Source organism: Bos mutus, chromosome 18 (assembly GCF_027580195.1).
Source record: "Bos mutus isolate GX-2022 chromosome 18, NWIPB_WYAK_1.1, whole genome shotgun sequence".
NCBI classification, from domain to species: Eukaryota; Metazoa; Chordata; class Mammalia; order Artiodactyla; family Bovidae; genus Bos; species Bos mutus.
The window spans coordinates 38,339,363-38,357,237 of NC_091634.1; the positions used below are offsets into that span (position 1 = coordinate 38,339,363).

The 17,875-nt window shown below is 54.0% G+C and overlaps 1 protein-coding gene across 3 annotated transcripts in view; it reads left to right on the forward strand.

Annotated features, from left to right (window-relative positions):
* The window catches only part of GNAO1 (G protein subunit alpha o1), a 181,413-nt gene that overhangs the window by 141,073 nt on the left and 22,465 nt on the right, over positions 1–17,875 (forward strand). For all 3 annotated transcript variants that reach the window (XM_070388407.1, XM_005899868.3, XM_005899867.3), the window contains exon 4: positions 12,903–13,063. In XM_070388407.1, the coding sequence (XP_070244508.1) occupies positions 12,903–13,063 (161 nt within the window). The remainder of the gene's footprint in view (positions 1–12,902; positions 13,064–17,875) is intronic.

Below are 17,875 nucleotides of genomic sequence, written 5' to 3' on the forward strand. Positions count from 1 at the left end.
CTCTACATACGGCACCAGACACAATCCATGAAAGAATTGATAAACCAGACTTCAGAAAAATTAAAAACTGTTCCGTGAAAGGCGAAAGTCAAGAGTATAAGAAAACAAGCCTTGGACTGGGACAAAATATTTGCCCCCCCTAAAAAAATATATATGTGTGTGTGTGTGTGTGTGTGTGTGTGTGTGTGTGTTCAATAAAGAGCTTTTATCCAAAGTATACAAAGAACTCTTAAAATTCAACAAGAAAGCAAACAATCTGATTTTAAGATGAGCCCCAAACCTTAACAGACACCTCACCAAAGAAGGTCTATGGATAGCCAATAAGCGTATGAAAAGGTCCTCCACATCATATGTTGTCAGAGAAATGCAAATGAAAGCAAGAGGGAGACCCCACGACACACCTACGAGTGACCAAAGCCTGGAACAGTGACCACACCAGGTGCTGGTGAGGGTGTCATGCAGTAGCAACCCTCAGGCCTTGCCGGTGGTCCAGTCACGCTGGAAGAGCTTGGTGGTTTCTTACAAAACTAAACATACTCCTACCATACAAGCCAGCCATCGTGTTCCTTTATATTTACCCAAAAGATTTGAAAGCTTATGTCCACGCAGAAAGCCTGCACACAGATGTTTACAGCAGCTTTATTGATAATTGCCCAAACTTGGAAGCAACCAAAAAGTCCTTCAGTAGGTAAACTGGGGTACACCCAGACATGAAATATTATTCAGCACTAAAAAGAAACGAGCGATCAAGTCATGAAAAGACGTGGAAGAACCTGAAAAGCATATCATTAAAGGGGAATAACCTAATCTGAAATGGATCCATCAAATTATACTGTATGATTCCAACTACATGACTTTCTCTAAACGGTAAAACAGTGGAGACAGTAAAAAGATCAGTGGCTGCCAGGGGCTGGGGAGGAACAAATGAATAGGTAGAGCACAGAGGAGTTTTAGGGCAGTCAAAATACACTGTATGATACCACGGTTATAGATACACGTCATTATGCATTTGTCTACACCCATGGAATGTGAGTTGGATCAAACTCCGGGAGATAGTGAAGTTCAAGGAAGCCTGGTATGCTGCAGTCCATGGGGTTGCAAAGAGTCAGACTCGACTTAACAACTGAACAACAAGAAGAGTGAAACCAAAGGTTAACAACAGGCTTTGGGTGATTATAATATGTTGGTATCGGGTCATCTTTTTTTGTTTGTTTAATTAAGTATACCATTGTGAGTGATGTCAGTAATGGGGGAGGCTCTAGGGTTATATGGGAAATCTCTGTACCCTCTTCTCAATTAAGTCTTTTTAAAAAATCCATTGGTTTACTTTGCTCTTTGAATGGGTCAGCCATGCCAGATTTTTGACATCATTTTGATCATTTGGAAAATAGTGGTTCAGAATTATGCACATCTTCCAAACAGTGACACTTTTCAATGGAGAATATAAGAAACTCGCATTTGTTAACATCAGTGTCTGTCTTACCAGAAAAGTCTTCAGGTGTTGGAAAGCTGTCAAACTTATGGTATTAAATACAAGCTTTCCAAAATTCTGGTTCTTCCCTTGGAAGCTGGAATTTTTTCATTTTGGTAGCAAATTTGTTAGGTGTTTTCCTTGAAGCGATAGGCTAGCTTGATATTTTAGAAACTTGTCTTCCAGAGACCAAGTCTGAATTACCTATATTTGTCTGTCGGTCATTCTTTCAAGTTCAAGTGGTGTCTTGTGAGAAAAAGGAAGCATTTTGGCTGGCGGGGCAGCCTTTCGCGTGCCTTCCCTCAAGACAAGCACCACCTGCAATTTGCAGGACCCTCCCCGTTTCATCAGAGAATATGAAAAAGACATGTGTGCCACAGGAGGGCTTTCAATTCCCAATTTTGACTACTTCCTCAGGGACAGTCTTTGTTTCTTAATGCTTGTTTGTTTTTGGCTGTGCCAGGTCTTAGCTGCTGCACGTGGGCTTCCCTCCAGTTGTGATGAGAAGGCTCCAGAGCACAGGAACTGCGTCACAGCAGCGCACGAGCTCCATGGCCCCTGGGGCATGTGGGATCTTAGTTCTCCGACCAGGGATCAAACCCACACACCCTGCATTGGAAGCACAGAATCTTAACCCGCTGGCCCACCAGGGAATTCCCGCGGACATTCTTAAATGTCTTGGGAAACCAGCACTGGTTTTACTGTGACTGCGCGGTGGCAAAGAATAGAATGGCAGTTCGTATCATTTGGTGCCACTACTTCCTGCTGAAGGGTGCTGTCTTGTCTCTCATCAGTTTAGGCATTAATACCTTCGGAGAGGCCAGTAACATCGTCTAAGAGTTAGGAAAACAGTTTTGATCTTAGGGACCCCTCAGAGGTCCCCAGGGGTGTGAGAACCACTGATCCAGCCAACCCTGTCCTTGTGCCTTTGAGGACAGAGCCTCCAAAAACAGATGAGACCTGCCCAGGGTCAGAGCATGGACGCCTGATGACGTGCTCCTTGTCAAACAAAAACATCATCTCATCACTTTAATGGATGGTGCGGGGACTTTCGTCCCCAGTGAGGAGACAAGGAAAGAGAAGGGGGTGTCAGCAAATAAGCCTGAGGAGAGGACCCACCCACCAAGCTTGCTGTCCCCAGGGCCCGCCAGCCTACTGTCACCCCTGCCATCTGCACATTGCTCCAGCTTCCATCTTTTCTCTTCCATAATTGTGTGTTAATATCTCACAGCCGAGGTGGCTCTAATTAAACTCCTCAGCATCGTCACAGTGTGTTCTGAAGAGCCGAGCTTGGCCGTTATCACTTGTCTTTCCCTTTGACTGCGCTCTGTGTGGGTAATTTCATTCTGCCCTTGTTCGTTTCTTAGAAACTTAGCCTATCCAATTTTAGTTCTTTTCTCCTGTCTTAGAACATTGAGCTCAGGAGACAGAGGGTGAGGCTGTGGGAATGTCTGCCCTGCTCACCTTAAGGTTTATTTTGGCCTGATAGAGCCTGCTGTCCTCCATGCACCCCTCACTCCGGCCCCCACCCAGGGGGGAAGGGCAGCAGGAGAAAGTGGCACCACATGAGGTGGTAATTAGGGTCTTGGACAAGCGTGCATGCCCACTCCATCCTCGGAATCTGAGGAGGTCAGAATCCGTGGTGACATGAACACACCGCCACCCTTGGGCAGCTAGGACAGCCGCCATCCTACACCCCCTGCCTGTGCCAGGACACCCCCCTGCGCTTGGGCCAGCTGTCACCTCTGCAGTCCCTGCTCCCGCCATCTACACTGGCCTCGGTGTTACCCTGCCCCATACCCGCCAGTCTCCCTGCCCCGAACCTCTGTCAGGGTGGCTTTAGGAGACGCACATAGCAGCTTCACCTAAGACCGCAAAGCTGGCGAGAGGACTGGGGGCCCGAAAATGTCCCTGGTCCCACCCTCTGGGAGTGTTAGCATCCGCTCAGTAAGGCTTCCTCCCCGAGCTACCAGTCGATGGCCCAGGCTGCCCCCAGCCTCTCCCCTGGGGGTGGGAGGTCCACAGTTCATGCTGGGCTCAGTCTGTGTGCGGGCTCCTGAACCACCTGTGTGGGCTTGGGTGCCATTCTTCATTTCATGTCTAAGGGCTGCATGGACTCTGAACCCACCATTGTCCACAGGCCCTGTTGATGGCCCAAGGGGTGTCTGATGCCCCCTGGCAAGACCCTTAGCTTCTCCTTTAATTCCCCCCTCAGGGAAGGCCAGTCTCTGAACGGTGCCTGCCTTGTGGGCACAGCCAACCTACGACTGCCTGTCTTCCAGATGGACCCCTCTCACCTCCCCTGCCCGCAGCAGTGTGTCCTTGAGGAGTGGCCCTCACTCAGCGGCTGCCTCCTTGGAGGAGCCTCCCTGACTCCAGAGCTTGGTTAATGTGTCTGAGCCCCCATCGGACAGCAGGCTCCGGGCGGGGAGCGGGGAGGCAGTTTCCATACCCTGCTGTCCGCCATGTCCCCTGCGCCCAGTCCTGGGCTCAGCCAGCCTGCTGAGCCGACATTTGCTGCTGTAGCACTGGTCCTTCTGCTGAGCTTGGGCCAGGGCCAGGGGTGGGAAACCACACCAGTTACAGAAGCTGCCACAAAGCTTCTGAGTGGAAACTTTTAGGTGTGTGAGAGCTAGAACTCAGATCAAAGTCATCCCCACCCCCACAACCCCTGGTTCTTGAAGATACATAGTAAACCAGCGGGAAAAGCTGCTTCTATAAACAATTGGAAGATCCAAGGGTTTTGAGACTGAAAAGGGTGTGATCCTTCAGAAAGTAAGATTCTTGGGACTTACCTAGTGGCCCAGTGGTAAAGAATCTGCCTGCCAATACAGGAGTCATGGGTTTGATCCCTAGTCCACATGCTTCAGGGCAGCTAAGCTTATGCACCCCACAGCTGTTGAGCCTGCATGCTCTAGAGCCCACACTCAGCAACGATGAGAAGCCCACACACAGCAGTGAAGACCCAGCACAGCCAAAAATAAATTAAAAATTTTTAAAGATTCATTAAAAATAAAATAAGTGAGTTTCTTTAGAAAATCCAGTCTTCCCCTCGCCCCTTCAGAGGCAGCCTGGGCCCCAAACAGAGAAAGCTCATAGAGGGGCTTAGGACAAACACATCCCTGAGGAGCCCGGTGGACCCAGCTGGAGGCCTTAGGAGAGTCTTCCTTTACAAGGCCCTGGGCTCCTCCTGACAAAGACCAGACCTGGGGACAGAGTGAGGGGCCATCAAGGGGGCAGCTCTCCCCTGATGTGTTCAGGGCTGGGGAGAGGCAGGCTGTCTCTCCCTATGCCTAAAGATTTCTCTTTCTGGCGAACATGAAAGTTCCTAAGGTGGGGACCTCACTGGGTAGTCGGTGTACGTACAGTGGATAAGTGAGTGACTGGGTGGATGGACAGTTGTATGGCTACACAGATCAAAGAGGAGTGAAAGGGATGAAGAGGGTGCACACGTGAAGAACGAAGGGATGGACAGACGCTATGAAAAGACAGATGGGAGGCGAGGGGTGACCGGGTGGGTATGGGAGTGAGTTGATAGATGAACAGGGTGGCTGATGGGCGATGATGTCATGGGTGGGTGGACGCATGACGTTGAGGAGGTAGGTACCCTGGATGGGGCCGTGGGATGTGTGGATGGATGGATGGCTGGAGAAGGGATGGGCACAGCCGAAAGGAGGCAAGATTAGAAACAGCAGCAAATCCTTGGATCTGCTGTTGCATCTTTCCAGGGAGACAGGAAGGTTCCCTTCACTGAGACAAATGGTAGACCCGTGGGGTCCTCCAGCTCTCCTAGAGACCCTGTCTGCCTGACAGCGTGCTCCAGGTACAGGCCTCACTAAGACAGCGTTTTCCAGGTACAGGCCTTTGCTAAGTCTCAGCAAAGAAAGAGCCCCATGCGTGCTCAGCTCCCAACTGCTAATTGCCTATAGTGCCCCAGGTTTTGCCACCAACAAAAAAAAAACCCTCACGAATGTCTGAAGTACCCCTGGGGGGACCACGTCCACTGAGAGTCACAGCTCGGGAGCCATCTGCCAGCCCAGGGCCAGGGAAGCAGGGATGAGGGAGTGCACCCCTCTCTTTCTCACCCCAGCGGCAGCAAGGAAGGGAGAGACCAGGACCACAGCGTTTCCTGAGATGCTGAGATCTGGGTGACATGAACAAAGTGCCTGGAAAGGTGCCCCCTGCCATTCTCCACCTGCTGACCTTGCAGCGCACAGGCTGGGCCTCCAGCAGCAGGGGTCTCTCGGCCCCTTTCACTTGAGGAACAGAGTTGGCAACCATGCTCCCGGCCTGGCCCAGCCCTACCTGGTCTCTTGGGCTGGGCTTGTGCAGCAGCCCTGCGTCTCCTGTTGGCCTGTGCACTCCTGCCCCCTGGCGGGAGCTGAAGCTACTGCAATGCACGTGGCAGGACAGGGCAGGATGGCGATTTCCTTTGCAACCAGAGGACTGTGCGTGTGTGTATGTACGTGTGTGCGTGTACATACATGCACACACTCACACTTCACCGGGCCTAAAAGATTAGAGGAAGAAAACTCTGAAAGATCCAAAGCAGCTACTCAAACGGAAGGGGTTATTATTATAATTACTATGGTTATTGTTATCAAGATTATCCTGCTTGCCTGAGAAGTCTTGTACAAAGCAGGCTAATTTTATGTCAGCTTGTTGTTTGTGTCTCAGGGACCTCATCTTTGCTTATAATAACTAACATTTGCAGGGCTCTTTATGTTGCAGAGCTGTGTCACATCGATTTAGCCTTTCATCTGCGCAAACAGCCCCGCGAGGTGGGAACTAATGAGAGCAGAGGCTCAGGGAGGTTAAGTGGTCTGTCCAAGGTCACAAGTCTGAAAAGCAGCGGAGCTGGGATTGAACCTGGGTCACCTGACTGAAAATCCCTGTTCGCTTCCCTCCCATATCCTTTGCATTTTGTCTCTTGAGAGGGAAAGGCTCTTGTTCATACTTTAGCTCTAAGCCCCTTTGCTCTGAAGAGAGGGGAGGAGTTATGCAGACGCAAGTGCTTATCATGCACTCGGCCGTCCCAGTTTCAGACGATGCGTCCACAGTGGGCCGGGGGCGGCGGCGGCAGCAAGGACTGGCAAGGCCCTGCAGTTTCTGACATGTGAGCAGATGTGTGTGGTATTGGTTGCCAGTGGCTCAGCCAGCTGATTCCCACTTCCCTTGGTCACCACTCACCCTGCAATCACCCCCGGTGAGGCACAGAACAGACAGGCACCAGCCACATCTCTGAGAAGGGTGAACAGGAGACATTAGGCAAGAGGAGTGGGTGCGGGGGGCTCTCTTGTGGTCCAGGAAGTGGGAGACGGGCAGGGCCATGGGAGCCTCCAGCCCTCCTCATAGTATGGAGATGGCTTTCAGGAAGGAGAGCCCCTCAGCTATGGACGCCAATGGGCAGCCCCACCAACTGGCCCCTGCATCATGGGCGCTGCTTTCCAAGTACACTTATGGCCAGTCCCCAGGAGCCCATGTCCTCCTGGTGCAGGGGGCCTGGCCTGTCTGCTGCAGGAGGGACCCCTGTGTGCTGCCAGTTCAGGGGGGCAGCTGTCCCCATCACCTCCCCGGGCACCCTGCTCCCCAGAACTGACCCAGAGCAAGACTACTTCTGGGAGGCACCCTGGCAGAGCTCCCCACCCCCCTCAAATGCTGGAGGTGCCCCCTGTCTCCAGGCACTGCTTCCTCTCCCTGCCCACCCCTTCCTCCAGCTGCTTATGGATGCGGTGTCCACAGGAGCATCTCCACCATTGTGGAGCTTTCCAAAAATATCTCACCTCCACCTAGGGCAGCTTCAGAGCATGTGTATGTCAACATTCATGTGTGAACATTAAGATATCATTTAGCCAGAAGCCTTGTACCGGCTCTGATGAAAAGAAGTGTCAATGCTGATTTTAAATCACTGACCTGGTGAGGAGAATCCTGCAGGTGGCCCTGAGAGTTAGTCACAGACTCTCCTGTGCCCCAAGCCTCCTGATCCAAAACCCATCAGAATGGCGTCTTGCCTGCAGTTCACAGTTCGAAATTCAGGGTCCCAGACACGCGTTTCTCAACGTCTCACCCCTTCCTGTGGCCCCGGCCCGCAGGCATCCCGAGGGCGGCAGGTTGGCCTCCTCATCTCCTCTGGTCCCCAGGCGGCTGGGGTGGTGGGGCCCGGCCCGGCCCGCCCCTCAGGCCATCCTGTGCTAGTGCACTATCTGCTCCCACGACAAGAGGGAGCCCTGTGAAGAAAGCGATGAGACTGCCACCCTGGTTTTCAGGGGAGGACGCTGAGCCTCAGAGAGGTTAAGACCCCACTCAAGCCAGGAGCCCAGGTGTGGATGGAGCCTTGAGCCTGTGGCCTGAGCCCCCCAAAGTCCACATGGAACAAACTAGAAGCCCAGGGCAGGAGTGACCAAAGGGGGCTGTGGGAAAAGGAGGGAGACTTGTTGGGGGTCAGGGGGCATGGGAACCGGATGTCACAGCATGGGCAGCCCCAGCAGGTGGACAGCGGCGGCCGTGGAGGGCCGGGCACACTGGGCACATTGTACCTGCTGGACCCACGCCACGGGCACGTGTGTCTGAGGAAACGCGGCATCTCGCACATTCACTGGGAGCGCCCCTCCGTCCCTGGAGGCCATGGAGGAGAGAAAGGCCCACTCCCTCACCACTGTTTCCCTGGCCCTGGGCCAGCAGATAGCTCCCTGACTGTGACCCTCAGTGGGCGTGGTGCCCCACAGGGGCATGTTAGACACTTGTCTGTAGCAGTGGCAATAATTGGCCCGAGGCTGCGTTGTGTGACAGAGCCCGCAGTGACGAATGTCCTGCACTCAGCCCACCACGCAGGGACCACTGGGCACGGCGTCAGTGGACAGCCTCCCTCAACTCCTGTGTAAAACTGTCTCCAGGAGCCCAGCAGACAGCCCCTGGGACGTGCCCAGTGCCCCCAACCCGTCTTGGTGCTCCCCCAACAGGAACTAGCGCAGCATGTGGGCCTGTGCATGTGCCCAGGGCATGGTCCAGACAGGAAGAGGGGAAGGGAGTCAGATGCCAGAGGAACTGTGTGGACCGCAGTAATGGGAGGGGTCTGCCTGGAGGAGGTGAGCCTGGTATTGGTCTCGACACACCAGGAAGTGTAGCACTCTTTGAGGTTATTGTACAAAAGTACACCAACCAAACAAAAACACGTCTTCAGGGTTAACAAAGAGTCAGAGGACTGATTGATGGAGGTAGCTGGAAAGCCAGAGATGCGTGTGGCTGCAGGTGCAGCTGGATCCGGGTGTTGACGTGTCATTGGGACTCGGGGTGCCTCCCTCTCTCAGCCCTGCTTTCCTCAGGGACGGCTCCACATTCAGGTGGGCCCTTCCTTGGAGGGTCTCTCCTGATAGTTTATGCAGGTGTCCTGGGGCTGGTCAGGTTAGTCTCACTTGACGGATTGGGATTCTTTATCCACCCGGAACTGCTCACTAAGGGCAGAGGGATGGATTGGCCAGGCCCAGACTGTGTGTCCATGCCAAGACTGTGGGACAGAGGCCACCCTACCTGGACTGCTCAGGCTGAGTTGGGGAGGAGTGCTCCCCTTCAGGGGAGCAGAGGCTCTGGTATCAGAAAAGGAGGGACTGGAAGCCCCACCAGTGGAGGAGGCAGCCGTCCAGCAGAGAAGGGTGCAGATCAGAGGGACTGGGCCCTCTGCAGCCACCTCGAACCTGGTCACCACCAGCAGTGGGAGCACAGGGTGTGTTTTCTACAGAAGCTTGCCCCAGCATCCTCCACTGAGCAAATCTGCACAGGTGGGGCTGCCCCAGTCCATGCATTTTCTGTGTCACACCCCCTGCTGCCAGGACAGCTGGGCATGCTCTGACCAGTGCCATGGGGACTGTAGCTGAGAGCAAGGTGTGGGAAAATGCGCCCCCCACCACCACTGGCCCAGGAGGGGACTCGGACAGGAAGGTCAGGCCCAGTGTGAGCCCCACTCTCCCAGGGCCCCAAAGGCAGGAAAACAAAGGGATAAGGGGCCCCCTCTGGCTCTATTAATTGCTTGTTAGCTTGACCCCCACAGGGCTGGCCAGGCCTGGCAGCCACCATAGTCCTCCAGGTGCATTGGCATGACCCCTCCTTCCCGCCACCCTCACCCTTCCTTCTCTCTTACCCATTGCCCACACCTTTGCTCAGGGTGGTGAGGTGAGGGGTTGGGCTGGGTACCAGTGTCTGAGATGCAAGTCAGGGCTGTCCCCTGGAGCACAGTGGGGATAACCCTGGGTCCAGGCAAGTCCAGGGCTGTCCCCTGGAGCACAGTAGGGATTAACCCTGGGTCCAGGCAAGTTCGGGGCTGTCCCCTGGAGCACAGTAGGGATTAACCCTGGATCCAGGCAAGCCCAGGGCTGTCCCCTGGAGCACAGTAGGGCTTTACCCTGGGTCCAGGCAAGCCCAGGGCTGTCCCCTGGAGCACAGTGGGGGTAACCCTGGGTCCAGGCAAGCCCAGGGCTGTCCCCTGGAGCACAGTAGGGATTAACCCTGGGTCCAGGCAAGCCCAGGGCTGTCCCCTGGAGCACAGTAGGGATTAACCCTGGGTCCAGGCAAGTCCAGGGCTGTCCCCTGGAGCACAGTGGGGGTAACCCTGGGTCCAGGCAAGTCCAGGGCTCTCCCCTGGAGCACAGTAGGGATTAACCCTGGATCCAGGCAAGCCCAGGGCTGTCCCCTGGAGCACAGTAGGGATTAACCCTGGGTCCAGGCAAGTCCAGGGCTGTCCCCTGGAGCACAGTAGGGATTAACCCTGGGTCCAGGCAAGTCCAGGGCTCTCCCCTGGAGCACAGTAGGGATTAACCCTGGATCCAAGCAAGCTCAGGGCTGTCCACTGGAGCACAGTGGGGGTAACCCTGGGCCCAGGCTCTCCCACTTGCAGCATGTGACCTTGAGCCTCAGTCTCCCCATCTGCTAAACAGGATGGCTCCCCAGCAGAGCTGTTGCTGTGGTTGACCTAGACACACTGTTGTTGAAATGGACGAGATTAGAAGACTTGGGAGACGTAGTGGATGGAGTGAGAAACTGGGGTCGTGCCTGGTAGTAAGATGCCGAGGACCCGTTCATCTCACAAATAACTGCAGAGCACCAACTGTGTACAGAGCATTGTGAGATGGGGGTGCCCTGAATAATCGGAAAACCGAGGGACAGGCACACGCAACACCAGCTGTGACACATGGTATGGTCGGTGCACCGTGGGGGCAGACTCTACGTGGGGGCATAGAGGAGGGCTTCCCTGAGGAAGTGACGTTATGATGGAGAAGGGCAGAGCCAGGGAAGGATGATCTGGCTGGGTGGAGCACCCTGAGGTGAGATGACCCTGACTGCTTGGGGAACAGAGGAAAGGCTGTGTGCTTAGAGGACCAGGAGAGGGAAAAGGTGGGAGGAGGGTAGAGCAGACAGCAGTCAGGCCGGGGCTTTGGAGGTCATGGTAAGGAGTTTGAATTTAGAAATAATGGGAAGCTATTGAGAGTTTAAACAGAGAGAGTTATTGTATCCGTTAGAATTAGGTTTGACTGTGAATATCTGAGACCTAGAAAACAGTGATTTAAATGAGCTAGAAGTTTAAAAAAAAAGTAAAAGTGAAAAAAAGAAAAATGCAGAAGGTATGGAGTGTCTACAGAGCTGTCAAGGACCTGACTGTTTTTAGATCGCCAGTCCACTGTCCCTCGGGTGTAGATCTTATCTTCATGATCCATGATGGCTGCTAGAGCTCAGCCATCACAGGTTTCAGGAAGGAAGAAGTGAGAGAAAAGGGGTGCATCTTCCCTTTACAAAGCCTTTTGCAAAGACCTCACTACACTTGGGCTGATCTCTCCATGGGTAGAACTGGTCACATGGTCACATTTTTGCCTCAAGCAAAACAAGGAGATGCCATCTTTAAGTTGGATATCAGTGTCCCCAGTTGGAAAAATGGGGAGTTCTTTTTCTACAGCCTCCCTGCTGACTGTGGTGTGGAAGACAGACTGAAGAGAAGCAAGAGGGAGGCAAGGAACCCTTGGGAGGGGGTCCAGGAACAGCCAGGAAAAGACAGGGAGTGGCTTGGACTCAGGGGTGTCCCGGAGGAGATGGGGAGAAGTGGATATGGGGATGGAGGTGGGTGACTTGAGTCTTAGTGGTTGGGCCAATGGTGGTGCCATGCACTGAGCTGGGCAGACGGGAGAGAGACAGAGCAAGGGCCCATCGAGAGGTGTCGCCAGCACAAGACCCGCCACCACCACACCTCGGTGATGGGGTGCAGCCGGGAGGACAGCTCCAGGCTGCCCTTCCCCAAACCGTGTATCATATCCCCCTGGAGTGCAGTTCCCAGGATTCCACATCAGACATAGAGGAGCACCAAGTGGCTCTGGAAGGCCCAGGTTTCTAAACCACACCCTCTAGTGGCCTGGCTGAGGCATAACATGGCTCTAGGTGGGAGGGTGTCTCCCTCTAGCAGGAAGTCTGGCCCTGCCCACCACCCTCAGGTCCCAACTCCCTTCTCTCAGGATCAGGCAGAAACCTTGACAGTGGGGTCCAAAGGAAGAAGTTTGGGAAACTGGCCAGGTTTTTCCCAATCATTCCTCACACGGGTGAGCCTTCCCGAGGTCATGCGGGCACACAGAGCAGCATCAGCGTGTGGGCCCTGACTCACAGGCCTGTTTTTAGCCCCGGGTGGAGGCACCACCCCTGCTCACCCACCCCTGTCTCCCTGAGTCACCGCCTGCTTAAGGCACTCAGCGCCTGGGTCCCAGAGCCAGCTTTCTGGTGGCTGCCCGCAGGAGAGGCTCGGGTCCTGGAGAGGGGCCGGGACCCAGGCTCTCCTGGTGGGAGACTTGGGAATCCGAGGGCTGGGGTCTGTGGGACACTCACCCTAGGGAGCTGGGTCTGGGCTGGCATCATGGGCATGGCCTGCTGGCCTCCAAGCTAGTTACAGCTTCCTTCCCAGGGCAGGCAGGCAGGAGGGGACACAGTGCCTGCACCTTCACTTTGACCTGCTGCATTAGGCCCTGACGTGCGAATAGCTACTGAGCTGGACAGCTCGATACTGAAAGTTTCCACGGAAGGCTTTGCCCCCGACATACCTTGGTAGAGACCCATGGACAGAGAAGCCTGGCAGGCTGCAGTCCGTGGGGTTGCACAGTCAGACACAACTGAAGCAGCTTAGCACACAAGCACCTTGGTAGAGAATCTTTTGTCAGCCATGCGCCGTCCAGGTGTTGACCTTGCCCCCTTCCTTCGTGTCTTTCCCACCCCAAAGGCCACCTGCAGATTGCTGCCTCCTGCTCACTTCCTGAGCCGTGACCTGGGGCGGGGGGGTGGGTGTCTGTCTCTCTTGCTCTCTTGGAGGGTGGTGGGGTTCAAAGGACTCGAGAGTGGGGTCACCGACCAGTGATCATTGTTGTGCCCACAAATAAAAGACTCTGTCCGTGTCCTCGTCTCCTCACAGGCCGACGCCAAGATGGTGTGTGACGTGGTGAGTCGGATGGAAGACACGGAGCCCTTCTCTCCAGAGCTGCTCTCTGCCATGATGCGACTCTGGGGCGACTCGGGGATCCAGGAGTGCTTCAACAGGTCCCGGGAATATCAGCTCAACGACTCTGCCAAATAGTGAGTGTCCTGGGCAGGCGGGAGGCCACCAGCAGGGCAGCGATGCGGCGTGGAAGGGGCTGGGGGTGGGGGCGGTGGGGCAAGGAGGCGTCCTGGGCTGAGGCTGCAGCCTATGTGAGATGCTTTGCCTTGTGTGTCAGGAAGGAAGGAGAAGGGGCATCTCCTCCTGCCCGTCCCCCGACCCCAGGATGAGGAGGAGGCCAGGGAAGTCGGGGGCACAAGAGACAGCTAACAGCAGGGCTCCCGGAGGGCCAGGGCCATCACCCGCCTGCCCTGGAGTGGGCTGGGCCCCCCCAGAAGGAAGGTTTTCAGTGCAGCAACATTTTTTTTCCCCTGGAGAATCCTTGACCCCGTAAGTACTAATCAAAGGCAACATAGGCAGAAAATAACTTACGTGGTTTTCTTTTTGAGAAAACAATAAGCTTTCCATTCCTCTATCTTTAAAAATAAGGAATATGTAACCCATCAGATAAGTGAAATAGTCAGGCATACACTTTAATACTGCATTACAACTAATAAGGAAAAGTAGAGGACAGAGGGGAGAGATCGACCCCAGGGCAGGAAAGAAGTGGGGGTGAAGCACTGAAGGCCAGAGAGAGTGGGTGGGCAAGAGAGGAGAGGGCAGAGAGGTGGGCCTTCCAGTGACCACGGGGCCACATGACTGCCCACTGCAGCCTAGTCACTCCAGGCGTCTGGAGGTTTACATGTCCTTGGCCCCTGGATCGGGGGCTCCAGGGAATGGTCCTTAGTGGTCAGGGATGCGTCTTCTGTTTGAAGACACTGGGATTGCATTCCAGCTTTCAGAACACGCACTCACATTTAGACTCGTGCCCAGGTTTTCAGTGGGCACCTCTGGGCTTAAACCCCGCTGCGTTAGGACACATGCGCTCTGACACTGATCTGCTCAGCCTCCTCTCAGCCGGGGCCTCTTGCCCCCCAGGACACACCAGCAGTGGTCTGGAGAGGTTTTCAGTTGTCCTGACGAGGGTGGTGCTACCGGCATGTAGTGAGTAGAGGCCAGGGATGCTGCTGACTTCCTAGAGACACATCGTACAGCCCTCCACAGCAATATCACACCCACAGTGTCAGTAGCGCCCAGAGTAAGAAACGGTGGTCTCCCTGATGCTGATGTAGAGGAGGCCAGCGCTGAGAAGGCAGCCTCCACTAACAGACACTGGAACGTGGCCACTCTGCACACCTAGACTGTCCCGGGGGCAAGCGCTCGTGTCCTGTGAGTCCCAGGTGGTGGTGAGCTAGGCTCCAGTCCCTGAGGAGCCCCCAGGACACCTTGGTGGCAGGGATGTGAGCCCAGAGGCTCAAGTCCACACCTCTCTCTGTGCACGCAAATCATAGATTCTGACCCAGATGTCCCCTCAACCCCCAGCCAGTCAGGCCTGGAGAGGGTGCCCCCTTCCTCTCCCACTCCCTGCGCCCTGCTCAGCCTTAGTCCAGACCCTTCCCATCCCCCCACTGCCCTCAGGGGCTGCTGCTGCTGCTGCTGCTAAGTCGCTTCAGTCCTGTCCGACTCTGTGCGACCCTATAGACGGCAGCCCACCAGGCTCCGGGGCACCTCAGGACATCAAATCGTGCTCCCCACTTAAATGAGCACCACTTAACTGATCATAATATCAATCCATTGCAAAAAAAAATTCTTTTTAACAGTATGGAAAGATATAAAATTCATAGTGGACTCCTCCTCCCAGGCCCGTCCCCGTCCCACTGTTAACTATCTCTGTTTGTCCCGGTGATGTCCAGAAAACCTGACCTGCCAGCTCTCAGTGGTGTTTAATGGCTGCAGCTGTGAAAGCTGAGGAATTTAGCTCCCCTCCCTCCCTCCCGTTTTTCCTTCCTTCCTTCACTCTTCTCCACTTCCACCCCCAGTTTTTGGCTAGTTACAGGGTTATTTTTAGTTCTTCTGGTGGTTACCTTGATAAGTCAAAAGGAGCGACTTGAGTGAGCACTTGTCAACTCCCCCAGGTGAGCCGAGGAGACGGCCCTCTGCTCTCTGGGAGGGGCTCTGCCGAGGGCAGGGGGGCCCACAGGCAGGTTCCCAAGGCCCTCGAACACTTTCTGGTCCAGGGTGGCTTTGCTGTTGTAGTTTTAGCTGCTAGCCTTTGTCTTCTGACAGAATCTGGGGCCTGAAGTAGATTTATTGTGATGGAAGGGAGAGAGAGCCCTAACAGGGCTGTCGCCTGGCACAACTCTGGGTGACATACACACCTCACACTCCCCTCACACACACACATTCTCACATACACCTCACACACAGCTCACACTCACCTCACACACACACATTCTCACATACACCTCACACACACACACACACACACACACACATTCACACACACAAATTCTCACACCCTAACAGACACCACATACTCTCACACTCACCTCACACACACACATTCTCACATACACCTCACACAGACACACACACACATTCACACACACATTCTCACATAACCTCACACACACACATTCTCACATACACCTCACACACACCTCACACACACACATTCTCACATACACCTCACACACACACACACACACACATTCACACACACAAATTCTCACACCCTAGACAGATACCACATACTCTCACACTCACCTCACACACACACACACACATTCACATACACATTCTCACATAACCTCACACACACACACATTCTCACATACACCTCACACACACACCTCACACACACACATTCTCACATACACCTCACACACACACACACTCACACACACAAATTCTCACACCCTAACAGACACCACATACTCTCACACTCACCTCACACACACACATTCTCACATACACCTCACACAGACACACACACACATTCACACACACATTCTCACATAACCTCACACACACATTCTCACATACACCTCACACACACCTCACACACACACATTCTCACATACACCTCACACACACACACACACACATTCACACACACAAATTCTCACACCCTAGACAGATACCACATACTCTCACACTCACCTCACACACACACACACACATTCACATACACATTCTCACATAACCTCACACACACACACATTCTCACATACACCTCACACACACACCTCACACACACACATTCTCACATACACCTCACACACACACACACATTCACACACACAAATTCTCACACCCTAACAGACACCACATACTCTCACACTCACCTCACACACACACATTCTCACATACACCTCACACAGACACACACACACATTCACACACACATTCTCACATAACCTCACACACACACATTCTCACATACACCTCACACACACCTCACACACACACATTCTCACATACACCTCACACACACACACACACACATTCACACACACAAATTCTCACACCCTAGACAGATACCACATACTCTCACACTCACCTCACACACACACACACACATTCACACACACATTCTCACATAACCTCACACACACACACATTCTCACATACACCTCACACACACACCTCACACACACACATTCTCACATACACCTCACACACACACATTCTCACATACACCTCACACACACACACACATTCACACACGCAAATTCTCACACCCTAGACAGACACCACATACTCTCACACTCACCTCACACACACACATTCTTACATACACCTCACAAACACCTCACACACACACATTCACACACACAAATTCTCACACCTTAGACACCACATACTCTCACACTCACCTCACACACACACATTCTCACATACACCTCACACACACCTCACACACACATTCTCACATACACCTCACACACATTCTCACATACACCTCATACACACACACATTCACACACACAAATTCTCACACCCTAGACAGACACCACATACTCTCACACTCACCTCACACACACACATTCTCACATACACCTCACACTCACCTCACACACACACATTCACACACACAAATTCTCACACCCAAAGACACCACACACTCTCCTCACGCACACACACTCACACCCGACCTACACACCACAGACACACTGTCACATACACCTCACACACACACCACTCACACACACACACACACACCTCACACACATATACACACATATACCTCACACACACACACACCCCTCACTCACACATACACACACACTCTCACACCCTAGACATACACCCCACACACACACACACCTCACACACACACACACACACACACACACACCTCACACACACACATATTCTCTTTCACACCCTAGACATATACACCCCCCACACACACACACACTCTCTCACACCCTAGACAGTGTGAGCGGCTCCCCAAGGCCCAGAGCCCAGTCGCCACATGTCCCCACCCAGCCGTGGGGGGCAGGCCAGCCGGCCTCTCACGTTGCTGGGAGGCTCCAGGGCTCAGGGCGAGGGGACGCCATCTGGCCTAGGTCTCCCTCTGTCGTGGGTCTTTGAACATGGCCGGCACTCCATCTCCCCTCTGAACGATGGCTCCAAGACGGGTCCCGGAAGCCCAGAAACCCCAGCACCCGCCAGCCAGGGCTGTAAAAGGTAGTTATTTCCATAGTTTGGGAGGATCATTGTTCCCCAGACCCGGGTCCCCACTAGAGGTGTGACTGGCAAAGCACCCTTCTGGTCAGAGCCCTCCAGAGTGAAAGCCCAGGCACTCACACTGAGCTCAGGGGCCCGCTTGCTGTGCCATCACCTCCGTCACCCTCTGCAGCCTCACTGCTCGCTGCCTGCCCTGCCCTGCCCCGTGCACAGCCTCTCCCTGACTCCTGTCCAACGCCTGCAGGCCTGGCTCCTCCTCCAGGTGTGGCCTCTGC